Here is a 23,032-nt window from a genome sequence, read left to right as displayed (position 1 = left end):
ATGAAAAAAAATTACTTTTTAAATACATTACTGGAATACTAGTCAAAATCAAGTATAAAAAAACAAGCTTCTCCTTGTACTGCAGTTCTAATTATAACTTATATTCAGCTTCATAAAAGTACCAAGTAACATGCTGAATGTAGAAATCTCTGTGATACCCCCACTTGTAAAAATGTTTCTTACCCAAAAAAGGCCTGCTGCCTGACAACAACTATCTACTTGTTTCATGGGGAAAACATGATCAAAGTAAAAAATGAACAGCAAAAAACAAGCTCAAGATAAATTGCTTAAAGGATTACTGCACAGGTTATGGACCACACATGATAGATTGGCATTTTGTTTAGTTTACAGGTAAAGCCTACAAAGATGACTGCAAATATCCAACAAATGTAATGAGCTTTTGAAAATACTGTAATACTGTCCTTTATTACAAATACTGTCATATGCATTTCAATACCTAAGGCTTGTACATTATCTAGTTATGTAAATATTCTCTGCATGGCAACAACAAAAAGGCTTTCAGTGTTGGTAATTATTTAACAGTATGCTTATTAAAGGTTACTTGCATCTTACAATCTCAGACAAGCTTACCTGATGGTCATTATAGTATTGCTACTTAAACACAAAGCAACAGGGCACTGTGACAGCATGCATTTTCTGAATAATAAGAAGCATAAATCAACAGTATAAAAATATGACAGAAAACCAGAACACTCTGCAAAATCAAGGACAGATGAAAAGCCACTGTTGTACTTGTGTCTACCTTGGATGGAGGAATACTCTGCACACTTACACTGCATAACTGCTCCTTGCCTTTCTTGGACACATCCAGAGTCACTACATGGGGGAGTGGGGTGCAACAAGTATGTCATAATTTGAAATGTCTCTGGCTGATGGTGATGGCTCTGACACTCATACCTCTCACTCTCAGAGCAAGAAATCTGGACAAAGCCATACACAGAAGTGGGACACAGGCCAATTTTTAAATACTGATCGTATAAACTTAGAAAGATAATAGAATAGTAGTAGGTCTTGCATTAGTATGAATTTTCTGAAGGGTATGAAATCTGAAAGTCAAATGTCTACCATTATTTTCTAACTTCAATCTTTAATGATTTGCCACTAATTTGGCAGAAAACCACAATTTTATGAAAAACAGACCAAAAACGTGATGCAAAAATATAAAATTGCCACACAATACAGTTGGCAACCTGTCAAAGAAAGGACACATTTTTAATATTAGTACTATTAACTTGAGCAGCTGACGAAATAAGAGCATCTATATGCATTTCTGAAATAAAAGTAATCTATAACTCTGATCATTACAATTATTTATAATTGTAAACCCTCCACGTTTTCTTCCAAAATTGCCATTTTGCGGAGGGGTTATTAGGGGAGAGCAACATTTTGAGCCAAAACTGGGGACAGTTGAGAGGTTTGGATATTCCTAATTCTATAAAGCGATGTATTTGCACGTACCTATCAACCTCTTAATGCAGGAAATCTGGACAAGGCCAAATAAATATATTGGGGGAACATACAAACAGTACTAAAAATTGCTCTTGTATAAACTTAAGACAGTTGCTAGACTAACAGGTCTTGCTTTAGCATGCATTTTTCTGAAGGTTATAATGTCTGAAACTCAATGTCTGTCATTATTTAGTGACTTCATTCCTAAATGATTTGCCAGAAAACCACAAATTTTATGAGGAACAAACCAAAAATAAAAAGCAAAAATCTATTAATTCTGCAAAAATCTGGAAAGTTGAGAAGTATAGTTCAGTTGGGGCTGTCTGAGTTTGCTGCCCTTCTCCCCTCACAAAATCATGGTCAAATGGAGCCTCCCCCCTGCAGCCATTCCAATGTCCCATTCCTTGGTTATTTTGCCCTATTTACCATAAAAACTGTAATGTGCATACTGCTTTACTTCTGCAATGATTTGGATTTCATTTGAAAGTTTTATTTTGTATTTTACAGCACAAACCCTAATAGATATCTGCTAAACAAAGCAATGCAGTCTCACAATGAAAATAGACTTAGCATTAAAATTTCTCTGCCCTTGAAACTCACATTCATTGAAACAGCATTGAAACCCACATTCAAAGAAAATACATTTTGCCAGTGGCAGATAAAGATTAACTTTGGGCTATTTTCAAATCATAGGCTCCTTGAACACGAAACATGCACATGCTCTTTGATACACCTTCCTGATTGTATTAAATTATATTCCTTGTACAATACAGTACAGTTGTTAGAGGGCATTTTAAATTTATTGTTTTGAACATTTTCCAGTAAATAATGAAACAAAATGCATGCACCAATAATGACAAAACTGCCCAATTCGGAACATTTCCATCATAAAAGTCTACTCAAACTTACATTTCCATCATAAAAGTCTACTCAAACTTCTACAGTCCACCAGTATCAGTTGTTGTTGTTCTTCTTTCAGCTTTTCCCGATTAGGGGTCACCACAGCGGAACTCCGGTCCGCTAATGATTGGTAGTAGATTTTTTACGGGTGCCGAGGTGCCAGCTCGACGCCCAACCTTCAGCGAAGGCACACCCATTTCATGCATGTCTTTTGAATGCCTCTCGACCACGAGGAGAACATGCAGACTCCAGACAGAAGTAGCTCCAGATGAAAATCGAATGGGAGAACCTCTTGCTGTGAGGCAACAATGCTACCGCTGCACCAAAGCGGCTTACTATCTCTGAAGAAGTAAAAGTTATCTAAATAATTCCACACTAAAGAAATCTGTAACTAATGAAGAGGTTGCTGCTAGCAAACAACTTTATATGTCATTGTTTCATCTACAAATAAAGTAGTTGTTGCCCTTGAGGAATAAATTGCCCATGTTGCATTAACAAATGATAAGCTAGTAATATTGCAGTAAGGAATGGATGGCAAACTGATAACAGGTTCATAGTTACTAGGTATCTTCACCAAAAAGGAGTGCAGCATCCACCCCATTTACAACACAGTACAGTATCAGCAATGCATCTACCTACTGTGGGAGTAGAACCCACAGCCTTCTGCATCAAAAGCAAATACACTACCTGTTGTGCTAGTAACAATGCAAGTAGACTCACCATAAGCAGTACTAAACTTTTGTTCCCCTGCAGCTCTCAGCTCCTTGTAAAATCTACTTGACACTCCGCTGTAGCTCTGAACTTTGCAGCACAAGAAATCTGGAAAAAGCCAAAATTTATTGGGGTGAAGGACAAAAGCCCAAAAACCAGGGACACATTTTAAACATTGCTTGTATAATGTTGGAAAGTTGCTACAATAAACTGCTGTGTTACCACCATACATTTCACTGCCAAGTCTTGAACCCAGGGGAACCCTGTGCAAAACAGTCAGAGCAACATACCACTATGCCAAATCAGCTGTTTTGTGAAAGAGAGGAAGACTGAAACTTAAATTACTACCATTTAGTGAATTCAGTTCTCACCATAGCTGTCAACCTCTTAGCACAAAACACCTGAACAAAGCTAATAATGGGGGAATACAGCCCCCAAACATATTCAGTGAATTCAGTTGTCACCATACCGCTCAACCTCTTAGCAAAAAGCACATGGACAAAGTCAGTAATGGGGGAATACAGCCCCGAAACATGTTCAGTGAATTCAGTTCTCACCATAGCTCTCAACCTTAGCACAAAAAAACCTGGACAAAGCCAATAATGGGGGAATACAGTCCCAAAAATAAGGACAAATTTCAAATATCCATGTTATAAACTTAGAAAATTGCTAGAATAAAAGGTCATGTAATTTCTGAAGAATATGAAGTCTGAAATTCAAATGCCTGTTATTTTTATTTAACATTTGTTAACCAGGAAAGTCTGACTTAGAACAAAATCCGATTTTCAGCAGAGCAGGGAGAAACACTCCAGACACATGTCTTTATAAGATGGGAAGACATGCAGACTCCACACAGAAAGCACCCTAGCCAAGAATCAAACCAGAGAACCTGTAGCTGTCAGGCAACAATGCTACCAGTGCACCACTGCACTATTGACTTTGCCAGGAACAACAAACATACAGAAACCACAGATTTTATGAGGAACAGAACAAATATGATGCAAAAACCTGCAATTTTTTTACAAATGGTGGTGGGTAGGGTATTCAGGCCCTTACTACCTGCACCCAAGGTACAGGGTTCAAGCCTGAGTATTCTCTACCCACCACGTGTTCTATCTGGCCATCAGTATGTAGCAACTGGGGTGCTTCACAGACACACACACACACACACACACACACACACACACACACACACACACACACACACACACACACACACACACACACACACACACACACACACACACACACTGTTTGCCCTCTGTAGCAGCCAGATCAGTCCTGAACCACACACCCTACATCCATAGCAGCAGATCAAAATCCTCATCTTCTGTAGCAGCCTGAATCTGTCCTCTGCAGCAGTCCACTCTATACAGATCAACCGTATGTCCTCTGTAGCAGCCCGCGCAAGCTGTACTGGTTTTTCCATGAGACAAGAGTAGGCTGGACCCTCCAGGCTGTGGATGATGCAGTCTGGTGTCCTTCTGGTCTGTGCAGTCATCGCTCCACAGACTTCTGGGCTGGCAGGGCAGAGATCCCTTTCTTCCCTATCCGGACTGCTTAACACAGCAGTCTGGAGCTCTGAGTACCAGGAACTCCAAGCACGCATGTGTGGAGTTCCGGGACTTGCAATTTTTTTATTCTTTTCTTTTTTCTTTCTACAGGTGGGGAGGGCTACAGTCCTGCAGTCCTATAGCATGAACCACCCGTAGTGCTAGAACATAATGTGTTTTTATTTGCAGATAATTACTACTGGCAAACAGCTGGTGTCACCATGGGCACCAGCTGTGCCAATGCATATGCAAATTTAGTGATGTTAGAGTGGGAACAGCAAAATGTGATGAATGTAAAAGATGGGCAGGTAGCTTTTTATCGATGATTTGTCGATGACATTTTTATTTGTTGGAAGGGCAATGAACATGATTTGACTTCATTTTACCATAAATTGAATAGTAGTAGTCCCTTCTCGTGATTTACTCTTGATATGTCCACAAATAGTGTTAATTTTTTAGATGTAATGGTTTCTATGGAGAACAATATTACAAGAACTAAAGTGCACAGAAAGGATTGTTATACACCTGCCTTCTTACATAGAGAGAGTATGCACCCACATCATGTTTTTTCTAATGTTGTCGTAGGACAGGGCATGAGGGTGTCTCACCTGTCAGGTTTTGAAGTGAGTTTTTCATGTGAGTTGGACTACCTTAAAGATGCCTTTATACACAGGGGTTACTCAACAGTTGAGGGTGATCAAGCGTTTATGAAAGTTCGTAGAGAACATCCTGGAAGGGGGAGACTCTATTATTATGAACATTCAATCTCATCGAACAATTGCTCATCCCAGAGGCCATCTCATCTTCCTTTAGTTCTTTCTTTTACACAAGATATTGATTTGGTGAAACAAATAATAAACAAGAATTGGTCAGTGTTAGTTAGTGGATCAAGAAACAAGTAAGGTAGTAGGCCCTTCCCCCAAGTTTGTCTCTAAGAATAGGAAAAATCTGAGACAAATACTGTGTTATCCCAAGCTTGCACGAACAGCATCTACACCTTTGGGAGGGACAGTGAAATGTAGATCTTGTCCATATTGTTCATTTGTGGATGAATCAAGATTTTTTAAGCATCCTGTCACTGGAAAACTTTGGGAGTTATGTCCGTCAGCTAACTGCAACATGCCTAATTTGGTTTATGTTGCACATTGTGTCAAATGTTTTAATTTTTACGTTGGCAAGACTAATAGGAGACAGGATTTGGGACCATGATTATTGCGCTAGGAGAGGTGAATTATTCAGTGCACTTGCAAAGCACACTCTACTGTTAGGAAGGAAACACACTTTTTTAATTCAAGTTTTATCTGTTATACATGACAATGGCAGACTAGGACCCATTAGTCATAATACTGAAAACATTGAACTAGAGTGGATCCTGAGACTTGGGGCACATAGATATATGGGGATTAATGATTCAGTCCCTATTAAATCAGCTTTAAAGATGAAGAAACTTAAATGAAAAGGTTAAACAATGTATAACCATATATCTGTGTGGATTTTTATGTTAAGACAGGCACTGGGTGGCAGTGAAGAGTTACCAAATAGCTGGGTAACTACAGCAGAGCTAGTAAGGGAGGTGCCTAGAAAGGTGCTTGGCATGACATCTGGACAGAGGAAGGATGACAAGTAGATATGGTGGTGGAATGAGGAAGTACAGGAGAGTATACAGAGAAAGAGGTTGGCAAAGAAGAAGTGGGATTGTCAGAGAGATGAAGAAAGTAGACAGGAGTATAAGGAGATGAGGGCATGACAAAGAGAGAAGCGGTAAAGGCTAAGGATAAGGCATATGAAGAGTTGTATGAAAGGCTAGATGCTAAGGAGGGAGAAAAGGACCTGTACTGATTGGCTAGACAGAGGGACCAAGCTAGGGAAGAGGTGCAGCAGGTAAAGGTGATAAAGGATAATGAGGGAAACATACCCACAAGTGAGGAGAGTGTGTTGAGCAGATGGAAAGAGTACTTTGAGGGGTTGATGAATGAAGAGAATGAGAGGGAGAGAAGGTTGGATGATGTGGGGATAGTGAATCATGAAGTGCAATGGATTAGCAAGGAGGAAGTAAGGATAGCTATAAAGATGATGAAGAATGGAAAGGCTGTTGGTCCAGATGACATACCTGTGGAAGCATGGCGGTGTTTAGGTGAAATGGCAGTGGAGTTTTTAACCAGATCGTTTAATGAAATCTTGAAAAGTGAGAGGATGCTTGAAGAATGGAGAAAATGAGTTTTTAGTACCAATTTTCAAGAATAAGGGTGATGTGCAGAGCTGTAGTAACTACAGAGAGATTAAACTGATCAGTCACAGCATGAAGTTATGGGAAAAGTAGTGGAAGCTAGATTAAGAAGGGACGTGATGATTAGTGATCAGCAGTATGGTTTCATGCCAGGAAAGAGCACTACAGATGTGATGTTTGCTCTGAGATTGTTGATGGAGAAGTACAGAGAAGGTCAGAAAAAGTTGCATTGTGTTTTTGTCGACTTAGAAGAAGCATATGACAGGGTGCCTAGAGAGGAGTTATGGTATTGTATGAGGAAGTTGGGAGTGTCAGAGAAGTATGTAAGAGTGGTACAGGATAAGCACGAGGGTAGTGTGACAGCAGTGAGGTCTGCGGTGGGAGTGATGGATGCGTTTAAGGTGGAGGTGGGATTACATCAAGGATCAGCTCTGAGCCATGTCTTATTTGCAATGGTGATGGACAGGTTGACAGATGAGATCAGACAGGAGTCCCCGTGGACTATGATGTTTGCAGATGACATTGTGATCTATAGTGAGAGTAGGGAACAGGTGGAGGAGACCTTGGAGAGATGGAGATATGCTCTAGAGAGAAGAGGAATGAAGGACGGCAGGCTAAGACAGAATATATGTGTGTGAATGAGAGGGAGGAGAGAGGAATGGTGAGGATGCAAGGAGTAGAGGTGGCAACGGTGGATGAGTTTAAATACTTGAGATCAATAGTTCAGAGTAATGGTGAGTGTGGAAGAGAGGTGAAGAAGAGAGTACAGGCAGGATGGAGTAGGTGGAGAAGAGTGTCAGGAGTGATTTGTGACAGACGAGTACCAGTAAGAGTGAAAGGGAAGGTCTACAAGAGGGTAGTGAGACCAGCTATGTTATATGGGTTGGAGTCAGTGGCATTGACAAAAAGGCAGGAGTTAGAGCTGGATGTGGCCAAGTTAAAGATGTTAAGATTTGCACGGGTGTGATGGGGGTGGACAGGATTAGGAATAATTATATTAGAGGGTCAGCCCAGGTTGGAAGGTTTGGAGACAAAGCCAGACAGGCAAGATTACGTTGGTTTGGACATGTGCTGAGGAGGGATGCTGCATATATTGGGAAAACGATGCTAAGGATGAAGCTACCAGGTAACAGGAAAAGAGGAAGGCCTAAGATAAGGTTTATGGATGTGGTGAGAGAGGACATGCAGGTGGTTGGTGTGACAGAACAAGATGCAGAAGACAGGAAGAAATGGAAACAGATGATCCACTGTGGCGACCCCTAACGGTAACAGCCGAAAGAAGATGATGATGATGTAAGTAGCTGTTGCTTTAACCTGCTTTTTATTAATTGGATTATTAATTGTGTTTTGGAGGCAATTTTATTGATTAATTGGCTGTTGGGGAGTATGTATATAAGGATGCTCTGTTTTTTTATTGTAACTATGTCTGATGAATCGGTTTGTTTGACCGTGAAAGCGCTTACTTCTGGTTCCATTTTGCAATAAAAGACTTTTTACATCAGTTGCTGTCAGTGTTTACCTTCCAGATTGGGATTTTTCATTTTGATTGCTGTTGGCATTTTATTAGCTTGCCTCATTGGGATTTTACTTTGTATTTTGGAAAGCAGTTTGAACCTGTTTAAGGAGACCTTCGAATCATGAGTGGCACACTGAGAGCGAGAAGTAGTGGGGATATTTTAAGGAAAAGCTTTTTGATTCTTACACAACAAATAAGGTTAGATCAAAGAAGCTGATTAGCCGACCTTTAGTGAAAGGATAAAAACTTGTTATTATTTAGAGTTGCATCACAGGATTAACGAAAGGCAAAGCAGCAGGGTTTGATGGGATTTGTAACATTTCATAATTTCAAGGCTTGAACTGATTTACTAGCAATTAATTACAAGTGGTGCTTAGATAAGATAATTCTAATAAGCTTAAAATGAAAGGGCCAATTACATTAACTGATAATTCATTAATGATTTTTTATCTATTTCATTACAAGATTTAAAAGACAAAATAAGTAAAGTCCTGCACTCTCTCATTCTATTGCTCTCTATTGTGTCTAATTTATATATATCAACAAGAGTTCAAATACAGACACATATATTTCCCATTATAATCAAAAAATAAAGATTAGAAAACAAACTCTGTATTTAGTTGTTGAGCTGAAACTAATCTTTAACAACATAGATCAAATATATTTCCTCCTTAGCCTGTTCTGCATCCTGCAAGGAAAAAAAAAGTTCTAAAAAACAGCTGGATATAGAAACTTAAATGCCACACCTTCCTCTCAACATCCACTGATTGCAGGAATAAACTCACTTCTTGTCTGCCTGGCTGTCACATTTTTATTTATTTATGTTTCAAGTCAGGTGGCTAGTATTATATCAAATTTGTATAAATAATCTTAGTCTCTGCCAGTGATGCAGTAGGCTAAAACCCTGACTACAGCCTGACTACAGCCTAAAAGACCCAAGTTTTGTGAGTAGCTCAAGTACTTAACTGCACAGGCAATGATAATTGCATGCCCATCCTGTGGGGGCATGCTGTTGGACACAATATTGGGTAGATTCCTGGTGGACACTAGGTAGTAATGGGGGTGTTGTCCTGTAGGGAGGCAGGTGTCAAGTCACATGTGGTGGTGTGGACAGGTTGCTACAAAACTAGCTGCAAGCAGCCCTTGGTGATGGGCACCAATGCATATAAGAGATGGGGGAATTAGGAGAAGAACTCCCTAGCAGCAGTATGATGCTGACCCAGATACCTTGATCTCTTCACTGGAACAGCCATAGGTTGGAACTACACTGCAGAAGACTAAAGCAGTATTCATTGACTAGGTGGACAAGGGGAGATCTTGGGAGCAACTGATGGTCAGCTGCTAAAAAGAGTGCAAAACAAACTTTGTACAGTTCATCTTTGGCACAGGTAAAACTTTTGATGAACAGGCATCAAATGCCAAAATTAGAAATAAGTACAAGGAGGTTATTCAGGGGTGTATGTTGACTTGGGGCTTTTTAAATTTATATTAATAACATCTTTAGAAGGATTAAAGAAGTGAGCATAGAATCACCAGAAGAGAATAAAATATTCTGTTCTGCAATAGAGTATGCTATCATTGTTTGAGAGCTACATCATATGACAGCTTGAAAAAAAAACAGTGTCTAAAGAATATACGCAAATACACAATCTCTTAATAAACATTTTAAAAACAAAATGCTTTATATTTAAAGGAGAAAGTATATAATGCAAATATGTTTAAGAAGGAGAAAGCAGAAATTAGGTGTCCTTAGTTCAACGATCATACCATAGGTACAGCATATAAAACATCAGCAGGCATTATAGTTCTACATGGAAGAGATTGTACTTTTGGTGGATGATGACTAAACTACTTTAATATTCAACTAGGGTGAAAATATAATCTTTCATTATATATGGTGCTGAAGTAATAAATATGCGATTTATTAAAGTACATTTATAAAATCTTAATGAGGGTCTTATTTTTTTCCAGGATATTTTCTAATTTCTATCTTCGGTGTGAATTCAACCTGGTTAAGGAAGAGGCATTAATTGATAGGCAGGTGTTAGTATAATGGATGCAAGTTATGAGATCCTGAAAAGAAGACATATTAGTGGATGTTTAGGGAGAAAAATCATCATGGGTTCAGGAAGGTATTTCTTAAAATATGTGGATAAGGTATTATCAAAGTAATAGGTAAGTAGCAAATCAATTACTCGAAAAAGAATATTTCTTTTAGTGAAAATAAGCCCCTAGCTGAAGGAAGGTAATAAAGTGATTCTGGGGCAAAAAGAATTGCAGGGGCATATAAACCTTCAAGTTTTCAAAGTATTTTGCAAAAAAAAAAAAAAAAAAAACTCTGCTTGAAAGCAGTCTAGAATACCTAGAACTAAAGCCAGCGTGTACTGGGTATACATTTGAGAAATGAGGGAGAAATTTGTGTAATAAAGAAATAAATGGTGGCAAAAGATCAAAGATCTGTACATGTGAACTGAATAGAAGAATGACTGCCACAATAATAGTGTGTCCCCCACACAGTCATCTGAGGACATATTAACTGACCAAAATGTTTCAGTTAATATATTAGAAAGCATCCTGATGAAGAACCACAAGACTTAGCAGAAGTCTTGTTTTCATTTCAAATGTTAAATAAAATAAATAAAATAAAAAATTTCAAGAGAACCACTGCTTAAAAGTATTGTCATTTGCATTATTAATTAAAAAAAAATCAGTAAAAAATGGCAGGATGCCGATTACTGACATCAGTCATTTGTTGCAAACTGCATAAACTAGTGAATTTAATTATTTAAATGTATATTACTGGTTCTGAGTTCTAGTCAAAACACAACAAAACTTGTCAGTCATAATTCTGGTGACTAGTAGTTACCTAACTATGATAGGCTAGCTAAATCCTGAGCATATCTAAACAATCCTACCTTGGTTTGTGATTTACTGTGGAGTTGACTGGTAAGAGAAGTTTTATTTGAATTTATATTGTATTTTTTATCATTATTTTTAACTGTTTGTAGGTAGGGATAGCTTGTTAACAAGACTTACTTTGATTCGTATTTTGTTGTTTTACCTTTAATTTCACTGTTGGTTGTTAGAAAGGGAGAGGTTTTAGACAGGCAAGCTCTAGCCATTCCATGGGGCTTAGACAGCTATAAATTCACACAGACTGCAGACAGGAAAATACTGAGCATATCAAAACAATCCTACCTTGGTTTGTGATTTATTAATCTTTACTGTTAAAAAGAAGTGCAACTGTGAGTGATAGTGAGTAGAAGCTACTGTCCACCCTTGTGCAAAGGAAATAAGTTATGTTATGTTATGTTAATGTTGTGTAAAGGAATTACAACTTTTGTCTGGCTTGCAAAACTTGTGTGGTCAGAACAACTTTACTGTACTTAATTTATTATTTAGCTGTGTATTACTGGTGTGATTTTTTTGTCATAGAAGTTGATTTAAGTCCTCTTTGAATTCTCTGGTTACTGTTTTTGATTTTTCTTTTCTTATACGATATTTTATTAATTTGAAGCTGAATATGGATTCCTTAAATGAGTATGCAATTAACGATTTGCTAATGCACAAATATCTTGCAGTGTGTAATAAATGCAATGCATATTTAAAGGTAACATCTAATAACACTGGTGATCTTGTGTTCCTCATGTCCAAAGTTGGATGATTTGCTTACCATTGTTAGAAGTAAATCTAGATTTAAGGATGATGATTGCACTTTTGCAATTGGCATGGCTTGGAGAACTGTTGTTTCCTATATTAATAACTGGACTGATGAAATAAATAATGTTAGCCATAGAACAAATAGAACACATTTAGGAAATGATGCATCTGCTGTCTGCAAAAATCATTCAACCCTATGAAACAAGATGATGTCCTTGACAACTTTGGAATTCTGGATGCAAGTATTCAACAATTTGAGGATCCAGTTTGTTTAGAAGAAAACAAAAAAGAAAGAAAGGAAGAAGTTCACAACAAATAACAAGGAAGAAAAAGAAAATGACTAATGACTATAAGGGAAACAGAATACACAGTAAAAAAGGACACAGCTTTGTTATGTAACATACAGGTTACAGGGAATCAGAAAAAAGTCAGTCTACAAAAAATGCATAATTTTTTCCAACAGAGAAAGTAGAAAAGAGAGGCAAGGTGCAGGTGAAAAGGAAGAAATCAAAACTGAATGTGGAAGGATTGAAGGACATTACTGTAAGAAAAAAGAAGAGAAAGACAGATGTTGACTACATGGGTCAAGATGTGTATTTACAATGCCAGCTGGATGAAAATTTAATACACAATGAAAACAGAGGGATTAATAAGACTAATGGTGATGAAGATTTATCCTTCATAACAATTGATAGTGCAGGTATTACTGCATTAGAATCTGAAGATTCTTCAGAGCTGGCCAGCAAATATATTCTTGTAATTGGAGATTCAGTTATTAGAGGAACTGATACTTATATTTGCAGAAAAGATAATGAACATTGAATAGTGTTTTGCTTGCCAGCAGCAAACACAGAAGATGTGAGACAAACCTTGGAATGCGTTAATGGAAGGAAGTACCGGTCTGTTTTTATTCATGTTGGTACAAATGATGTCATCTGCAAGGATTCTCTGACTTGTTAGTAGGGAACTGACAGCCCTCTTAGAAAGTAAAGCGTGTACTGCTGTTAGGATGTATTTTTCACAAATCACCTATAGAAAGGATAGTCAGGTCACTGTGAATGAAAAGATTTTTTGCGTAAATACCTACATGGAAAAAATGTCCTGTTTTAAAAAATAAAAATGTGTAGAGCATCCAAGCCTAGTTTTGGGCACACGTGTTCAGACAGGATGGTGTGCATTTGTCAACATCAAGGAAGAGAATTTTTGCAGCAGATATTTTGCAATATTTGACAAACACTAGGCAGGATTTTTGCCAGGTTGAAAATTTAACAGTTCACAGATAGCAGCAGTTGATGCATCTCTGATGGTTGTTAATGCTAGGAGCATTAATAATAAAGTTTTTTTATTGGAAAATTTACTACGTTCCCACAAGATTGATGTTATTGTTTGTGAAACATGGTTAAGGAACAATGACAGGAAACCAGTTCTGTCAGGGTATAAATGTTTTTACTGTAACAGACGTTCTAACAAAAAATCAGGTGGAGCTGTTATGATAGGGATTAAAGATAATCATGAGACCTGTGATTATTACATGTTCAATGATAACACCAATAGTATAGACTGTGTAACTGTGACAATAAAGGCAACCCTGGAGCATATACCAATTGTTGGAGTGTATAGACCACCAAAGTCAAGTGCAGATGATCTAGAGGAATTCATTCATTTCTTGCATGAAACACTGGAGGGAAGAATAATATTAGCTGGGGACCTAAATTTACCAGAAACTGACTGGAATAATATTGATTCAACAATGTTAGTAAAGAAATTATTCACAAAGTATATTCGGGAACAATAATTGCTTCAGATTGTAAAAAAAAAAAACTATCAGGGGACGGAACATACTAGATATTGTTTGTGTTCCTAAAGAAATTACTGTAACTTCAAGTCAAGTTTTACCAGCATTGATGTGCAGTGATCATGGGGTTATAAAGGTTAATTTGTTACTAGATAATTCTGCCAAACTGAAATCTAAACCAGTCCACATAAGGTTAATTACAGATTATATGGAAGCAAAGCAGTCACTATGTAAAACTAACTGGAGTGAGGTGTTCAGTGGAAAAATTGCAGATGGAATGTGGAAAGTTTTGAAAAAGAAATTGTTTGAATGAAAAAAAAAAAATCAAAAAAATATTTAACATCAGGATCTAGGTACACATCAGGTGGATATATTTCCATAAAAACAAGATATCTGATTAAGGTGAGAGACGAAAAAATATAAGAAATGGAAGAGAGGTCGAACTACAACTTTGAAAAAAGAAATAAAGCTGGACAAACAGATTAAGCATAATGTGAGACAAGATCAAGAAAAATTTGAAGAAAATGTATATAAAGATATTCAGCATAATAGGAAACCTTTTTATAGATACATAAGATGTGGAAGGAGTAAAGACATACAAATTGATAAATTGTGTTCAGATTCTAAAGTTTATTCTCAGACACAACAGATGATAGATGTATTTACAAAATCTTATGCAAAACAGTTTGGCTCCACAGAAGGGGTAATAAGTTGTCCTATTGGCATCCAGGTAACCCCAGATACTGGAATCAAATTAGATTATATTGAAAAAGAACTGTGCAAACTGGATCCAAACAAAGCACAGGGAGGAGACGGAATTAGTAGCACTGACCTGAGAATACTTCAGCAAAAACTTACAGTTCCATTATATCTATTATTCACTAGGTTATATAAATATGGGGAGACCCCTCAAAATTGGAGACGTGCGCTTATTAAACTTTTCTTCCATGGAAAGCAGATTAAGACAAATCCAGAGTCATATAGACCCTTAAGTCTACTTTCATGTTGTGGAAAAATAATGGAGAAGGTAATATTGTTTAAGTTATTTTCAGAACTGGATAGGTTGGGACTTGAAACCATATATCAGCATGCATATGTTGGAAATAGGTCTATTACCACCTGTAACATGATGAACTATAAGAATATAATAAGAGCTATGAATGAAAAATTATACTGTGATGTAATTTATATAGATTTTACTTCAGCATTTGACAGGGTCATACACAAAACACTGATCAATAAATTAATACAACTAGGTATTGATGTACTCTTGATAAGATGGACAGCTCCATGGTTTACAAATAGGACATGGCAAGTATCATACAGCAACTGGACAGGTAAAATCCTTGGTTACAGTCAAGGTGTCCTACAGGGCTCTGTCCTAGGCCCTTACTTGTTTAGATTGTATCTTTCAGATCTATGTTTTTCATCTGAGGCATTCTCCTGTTAATATGCAGATGACCTGAAATTAGGTAAACTGATTACATGTGTTACTGATAAGGCATGTCTGCAAAATCACTTGACTAAATTGACCATTTGGACACAGGAGAATAATATGCTGATAAATACATCAAAAACTAAGCATATGAGGTGTGGGTGAAATACATTTGATGGTGAATATTTAATACAGCACACAGTGATTGAAACTGTACAGTCATTTAAGGACCTGGGTATATGGGTAGATTCAGCTATGAGTTTTTCTAATCATATCAACCAAATGGTTAATGATAGTTATAGAACTATAGGGTGTATAAAAAGATTTATAAAGTCTAGGAAATCAAAAATGCTGAAGTCATTATTTATTAGTTACATTAGACCCAAACTTGAGTATGGGATAACAATATGGAAACCCTATAAGAAAACAAGCATGAGTAAAATGGAACGAGTACAGTGGAAATATACCAAGGGTATCCATGGATATGAAAATCTAAGTTATTATGAAAGACTAAAATATCTGAACTTGTACAGTGTCTCTTACAGATATCTAAGAGGAGATCTCATTCAAGTATATAGAGCATTTAGAGACAACTATCACTGAGAATGTTTGGGGTTATCAAAACTTACTAGAGAATCGTCAGATAACCTATGTAGAAGATTCTATAGGAATGAAAAGTGTACTTATAGGTTATTTGACAAAGTAGCTGATGCATGGAACAGACTACCAAATTACATTAAAGCAAGTACTAGTTTAGATATTTTTAAGAACAGCCTGGACACATTATGGGAGCAAGTTTTTTGGCATATTGGCGAGCTAGAAGGCCTTTTAATGTCTGTGCTTGAAATATTTTTATGTATGTATGTATATAAGTAAATAAATGTGGCACTACAAATATGCTTAAAACAAATTAAAAACTATTACTTTAGTGACACTATTTGTGGCTGCACAAAGGCAAAATATATCCTAAAGTCATTTGGCAGTACAAGAAAGTGAACAGAGAAAACTTCACAGCTAGATAAAAATTGATAGCGTTATTATTTCAGGATGGCAGTGAAGAATGAGATAAACATACTACTAGTGAAGAGAGAGAGTAAATGAGGGAAAGGGAGGTGTTAGTAACAAAAGAGGGTGATAAGAAAATAGACTGAAAAACAAATGCAATGATTAGAAGTAAAAGATGCTGCAAGAATAATATGAATATGTCCTTATTGAACTTCTGTGTACAAAAGGAAATTCTTTAGATAGTGGTATGAAAATGGACCTACATTTCTAACTCCAGTGCATTACTCTGGGCATGGATCAATCATAAATGACAATTTATGTATTCTCTCTTTCTCTTATTCTGCCATGGAGACTGTTTCCTCGGGACTCCGCAGTCAACAAATATAAAATAAACTTAATAAACAAATAACTCCCATCCATTCTATTAAAGTAAAGTTGCTTGTGTACTTCTCCTTGAGATTCTGTCTATGTTACAAAACAAGTTTCACTTGATTTCTGATGGCATTTGGATAGAATAAATAGAATGAAGTGCCTCATAACCAGATATAGTAACCAGCAAACCTTGCAGCCACTCAAAGCCTCCTGCTTCTGCTTCCTGTTTTTTTTTTTTTTTAGCTCATGTTTCCTAGAGTATTTTCAGTTTTCATACTGTTGAAGGGACACCTTGACCCCATGTGCAAAAATGGGAAAAGAGGTTGTAGATGGATGGATATTCTTCACCTCAGCATTTCATTAAGGTTGCAGCACTGAGCAGTGTATGATATCACAGTCTTTAATGTACATAAATTAGATAAACTTCATTGTACTGACTGAAAGAGTATCACCCAAGAACCACCCCTTCTTTGCTCAGCTTCCTAAAATGTAAATGTACTTGTAATAGCACAAAAACTATATTCCATGTAAATGGACTAAAATCAGTAAAAAAAAAAGGTGTAGAGGTGATATGAGTTTCTAAATGCAGCTGCTTCTCTGCTTTTTCTGCCTCTCAACTGTCCAGAATTTTACAGAATGTCCCTGATTTTGCCTCATATTTTACCCTGTCTTTGGTAAAATTTTTGATTTTCTGATAGATCACTGAGGATCACAGTCAGGTAATAATGCTAGACATTACAGTTTCTTACTTCTTCTTGTTAGAAAATGCTTGCTGATATAAAACCTGCTGTTCTACTAATTATTTAGGTTAATTAAAGCCATACTTCAATTTTATCTTTGATTTTTGACCTTTGTTTCCCCACTAGTTTTGGCCTTGTCCAGAATTCTTGAGCAAACAAGCTGATATGTATATATAAATATATATATATATATATATATATATATATATATATATATATATATATATATATATGAGAGAATATCTTGATGTTAAAGAATGTAAATGCACATGATAGTAGAATGTGATTTTAATACCTGCTTTTTGAACAAACCCAGTTTAATGCCATTATGTACTACAGAACAGAAAGTGTATAATACTGAGTAGAACACTGAAGACATGCACTTTTGTTCCCATGATAGATGACAGGATGAAAAGGTTTGTCTACTGTAAACAAGAATAATGTTTTATACTGTCAGAATATATTAAATACAAAGCTGTCTACCTGACAGCGTTGGCAGTCTGCAATATTATAAAAAACTTTATGCTGTTAATCAAAATGACCTTCGCCATGCATTGGAGTTTCTATGACATCACTCCACGTTAGAAATTATCTCACTGAGGATTATACTTTTTCCATCTTGATCATGCACCGTGTTGAAAACACATTCTAGAGAGAAATGTTTATTTTGCAGGCATCATCAATGTTCTTGGATAAGTGTAGTTGTATAATATTATAATGCACTATGTTTGTGTTCCTGTTTTACACTTTAAAGCAGATTTGGCATTGTGTTTGTTTGCAGTTTTGAAACATGATTCAGTGCTGCTATGTCAGTGGGTTATATTTATTTATTCATTTTTCTTTAGCAGCTTTATTCTATTCAGAATCACAAGGGAGCTGGAATCTATCCTGGCACTCCATAATATAAGGTAGAGAAATTATTCTAAATGGGAAGTTAGTCAGTTGCAGGACACACACACACACACACACACACACACACACACACACACACACACACACACACACACACACACACACACACACACACACACACACACACCTCATAATCCTAGAGAATCTTTAGATGACTGCCAGTTCACCTAACAATGTCTTTGGGTTATAGAAAACTGGATTATTTCATGATAATTACATGTTTGCAATTATAACATTTACACTGCACGTTGAGAGCACATCAGGTAGAGATAAGGTAAATATTTTATTGACATTGTTCACATCTGTACATTGCTAAAAATCATGGCTTAAAAAGAAATGTTTCGTGGCAAAGTGTCCAACTGTAGATTTGTTGTCAATTTGAATTTAGGGCTAGGAATATGTAACTGATATCCAGACACAGAAGTGCTGTCCTTGGTCTTTGTGCACAAACTGATTCACGCAAACATGGCTTCTTTATCACATGTGGAATCCAAAGTGCAGCTTACTAAATACAAACAAAAACACAAAAAGGTGTAATTATGTATACCTTTTAAATGGTGCACAACTGTTAGTTTTCAGAATGTCTGTTACTTTCACACACTGCTAACATTTTGACATTATTCAGTTTGCTCAACAAACATGCATTTTTGTCAGACTGTGCACAATAAAAATTATCATATTAGATCTGTTTTGGCATAGCCTTTCCTACATAAGATGTTTTTCTTTCTACAAAACCACTGAACCACTGTTTACAAGTAATTTTGGTGACAGTGTCTGCTAAAGTATAGCCTCTCAGACTATTGAAATCCAGTTTTAGGACTTTAGGTTCTGTGGCTTGTTTACAATTCAGATTCAGATGACCAAAGTTAGAAAAGGAAATCACAGGAAGTAGCAATAAAGTGACCTGTAAGGTTATAACAAAGTGGTAATTACAATGTGGTTCTTATTAACTTGTAATACATATTTAAAAACTTGTAAATTTGTGGCTCCTCCTTTACTTGACTATGTTGCCCTCAAGCCTCTCCCCGCCCTTCCGACACATTTGTTCCTGTGCCCTAGACAGACATAATCTACACCACAGGGGCCAGACTTGTGCTGTTGTGGGTCATCATTAGTGGTAGCTCAGACCTTTTTTTGTAATGTTAGCAAGCTAGCATGGCACAAATCTTGCTATGCTAAACTTTGTGTGGGCACACACTTTCAAAAACCTACAACTCAACAGGACCACATGCACCCCTCTGCTGGGTTCCCACTCTCCTGGTCCCTATGCACAGAGATGCATAGGCCTTTCTCAGGGCATACTCCTGCACTGAGAGTTAACCAACTTCTTCTCCCAGAGGGAACTGTCAATCTGTCAAACACATTCTTTCTGTATGCCATTTGATGAATACTAATGACTGAAAGTGATGTTCAAGATCTTTGAGATTGCACTTTGCCCCATTGTTTTGCAACCTCAGAGATAGTATGTACAAGCTGGGTGAGGTTGGGTGCAGAGAGTTTGTCCCCTGCAGAAAAAAAACCAACCAAACAAACAAAAAAAACATTCTTTTCTGTTCAGCAACAGATACTCATTTTCAAAAGAACATCATGCAAAAAAATGCATATGGCAGATCAACATGATCCCTCGCAATGAATGCCCCTGTGTCAGCCACTTCCCCCTTCCCTCCATGTCCCCAGTGTCTGAGCTGCTAATCAAACCTGGGATGGCAGGGGCAAAATCAGTACCCTGTCCTTTTAGTCCACAAAGCTGGCAAGAGTATGTTATGTTTTTTTTCGTCTTTCTTGTGACACAACTCATTAAAAGATAAGTGGTAAGGTATAAGTGTACTGCACTACACAGATTTAAACTGAAGTCAAGGATTATAAAAATCCTTATAAGTGAGATACAGAGCCATGTGATATTAAGAAGCATACAATAGCTCAATTACAGATGAACATGTGTATTAATGTTTCCTGGATCCAAAATGAAATTCAAAATGTTAAGAACAGCTTCTGAGAATGATAGTCTTTGAAAATGCAAAACTACTCTCCCATGTCCTTAATTTCCCTGTATCCTCAAGAACAGAGACAGAAAAAAATATGACAGTTTGCAATACTATAAATATTTACCTGAAGGTCACTCAGCTGGGAGCATCTGTTCTGTTACTTACAATTGACCAAACTCAAAGAGAGCAATTATGTGACTGCCATCAGACACAGTACAAATAAACCAGTGATTGTTATCAGAAGAAAGGAATATTGACCCGCTTTTCTGCAATATCAATTGCCTTCCTTTCTTTTATTTACCCATATAATGTTATCTAGCAGTATCTGAAAGTGTGTGTGTGTGTGTGTGTGTGTGTGTGTGTGTGTGTGTGTGTGTGTGTGTGTGTATGTAGTTTTTGACAGTTCAGTTCAGATCAATCTAGTGGGAAAATTAGGTTGACATAAATTATCAATCCATATAGTTACACTATACAAACTACAAACATAAAAATAAGCAATGAGAAATAATAAAGGACTAAGTCCGGAATGACAATTTGCTCCTGATATTTTTTTTTTCAGGGGTGCTTAATAGCTGTAAAAAAGTGAGTTTCATGTAAGTTTATAACTTCAGTCATGATGCCAAACAGTGAATTTATCGATACGTTAGGGTCTGAAAGGTTGACATTGAATAGCAGGGGCTTGGTTTTGTCTGGAATTTGAACAAGACCAGAGTAGGATAGCTAATCTTCTAGTTCTCTGATGTTTTGCAGATGGACAATAATATGCTAAATTGTGTTTGAGAACCAGAGCAAAGTAGAATTACTATGTATTATATGATATGGGCTAGCTAGGAGTTTGTAGACATTAACAACAAAGATGTTAAAGAAAAGAGGGACCAGCATTGAACTATATGGGATCCCAACTTGAATAGGTTGGGCTGGAGACAGAGTATCATTCAATTGTATCTATAGAATGATAACATAGATAACTATGAATCAGTTTACAACACTAAGGTTAATTGAGAGATCATGATGGGGTGAGAGACTATACTGTATGCTTTGGAAAAGCATAAAGAGTGAGCTTACAAGCCTAGCTCTCAACTGGCAAGATTTTCACAGAATGTCTGGATTTTTCCTCATATTTTTGGTCTGTTCCTCATAAAAATTGTAGTTCTTTGGAAATTCACTCGGATGATTCATGGACTGAAGTCACTAATGACATACATTTGAGTTTCAGACTTCATATCATTCAGAAAATGCATGCTTACACAAATCCTGTTATTCTAACAACTTTCTAGGTTTATAACAGCAATTTTTAAAACATTTCTCTATTTTTGGGCCCTTGTCCCCTCATTATGTCAGGCTTTGTCCAGATTTCTTGTGCTAAGAGGTTGAGAGGTATACACAAGTTTGCTTTCACTGAATTTAGTACATACCTGCTCAATGCACAGTGAAGGCCAACACAGCAGTTTTGTGCTGTGATCCAGAATAACACTACATTTAATAAACAAGAGGAGGCTGTTGGTAGCTAGATGTGCCATTAGTTGTTTATGTTTACAGCACTTAGTACGTTAAAGAGGGATGACAATAGAGATATTGGCTAGTAATTGTACTGCATTTCAGATACCTCCTTCCTGAAATGGAATAAAAATGTAGGATTTCCAGTCTTTAGGCAGAGAGGATTCAGAGTATGACTAATTAAAATAGAGGGTGGGCAATGGCTTCAGCAGATGGTTGAGGTACTCATCAAGGAGCCTGTCAACAGGTAAAGACATCAGTTAGAGTTTATTGAGTAGTTTTTACACCAGAGCATCATGGACTGGAGAAAGAAGAGTGCATGGTGATACTGAACTAAATGGAAGAGACTGTGAAGGAGTGCTGCTTGTTCTTGGAGTGGTTGTCGGATCAGATCAGCTAAGATGCAGGGTGGCAGTTTTTTAGAATTAAGACAATGTGGTACATGTCATCAGAAAGGGTTTTTTCAATTATTTTGTTCAGAGATACTTGCTATGAGTGCCGGCATGTGACTTCCTAGCTTTCTGAACTATATAGCACATTGAGGGGTTCTATACTTGCAGTACTGCTTCTATTCCTGCTGGTTCTGACATATTTGTTAACCACACAGGCCCACTGGACACAATTCCTTTTCACTGGCAACCTTGGAATAATGTCTGGACTTGCTCAAGGTTATACAGCAGACAAATAAGGGCTCAGGGAATCAAACCCTTTACCATAAGGATTCCAGCTTGCAACCTTAACCTCTCCACCAACCCTTAGACATAACTTATTCAAGGTGCAGTTCTGCTCTTAATGTTTTATAGTTAACCTTGCCAGCTTATTTATAGCAGTTAGGAAGGAGACTGAAGTAAATGATTACCTATTTTAGGGTGAGGTAAGGGAGGTGGAAGGGGAAGACTGATTAATTTTTTGAGAAGAGCTACAAAAGTTCAAGGATGGAATTTTTTTGCATTTGCAATCAGTGTGAATTGATATGATTTCTCTTTCTTTGCGTGAGTGAGTCCCTATATCAAAAAAGTGGTGGTGAGCACTTGACCAGTCTGACATCAGAAAGTTAATAATCAAATGAGATATGGTGTAGGAAATATTTTTATGGGTGATATCTTCAATGAGTACACCTATGGTTGTTACAATCTTGAATAAGCATGTGGAGGGGAAGAGTTACAGGACCACAACTCTGGCAGAGATGTTGCAGCTCCATATGCAAGGCAGTGTCATTGATCCACAGTATCTCACTATATGGAGTGTACTGAA

At 37.0% G+C, this 23,032-nt stretch overlaps 1 protein-coding gene across 1 annotated transcript in view; it reads right to left on the bottom strand.

Moving 5' to 3' along the window:
* Window positions 1-18,560: 18,560 nt before the first annotated feature.
* LOC122795775 (oxytocin-neurophysin 1-like) overlaps window positions 18,561-23,032 on the bottom strand; it is a 28,306-nt gene continuing 23,834 nt past the window's right edge. The window contains exon 3 of the mRNA XM_044064104.1: window positions 18,561-18,801. Within this exon, the coding sequence (XP_043920039.1) occupies window positions 18,752-18,801 (50 nt within the window). The 3' untranslated portion in view covers window positions 18,561-18,751. The remainder of the gene's footprint in view (window positions 18,802-23,032) is intronic.

This window comes from Protopterus annectens, chromosome 2.part2 (assembly GCF_019279795.1).
Source record: "Protopterus annectens isolate FY-2018-M chromosome 2.part2, PAN1.0, whole genome shotgun sequence".
Taxonomy (NCBI): Eukaryota; Metazoa; Chordata; order Ceratodontiformes; family Protopteridae; genus Protopterus; species Protopterus annectens.
The sequence above is the reverse complement of the archived record's forward strand: the minus strand, read 5'-3'. Positions and strand labels throughout refer to the sequence as shown.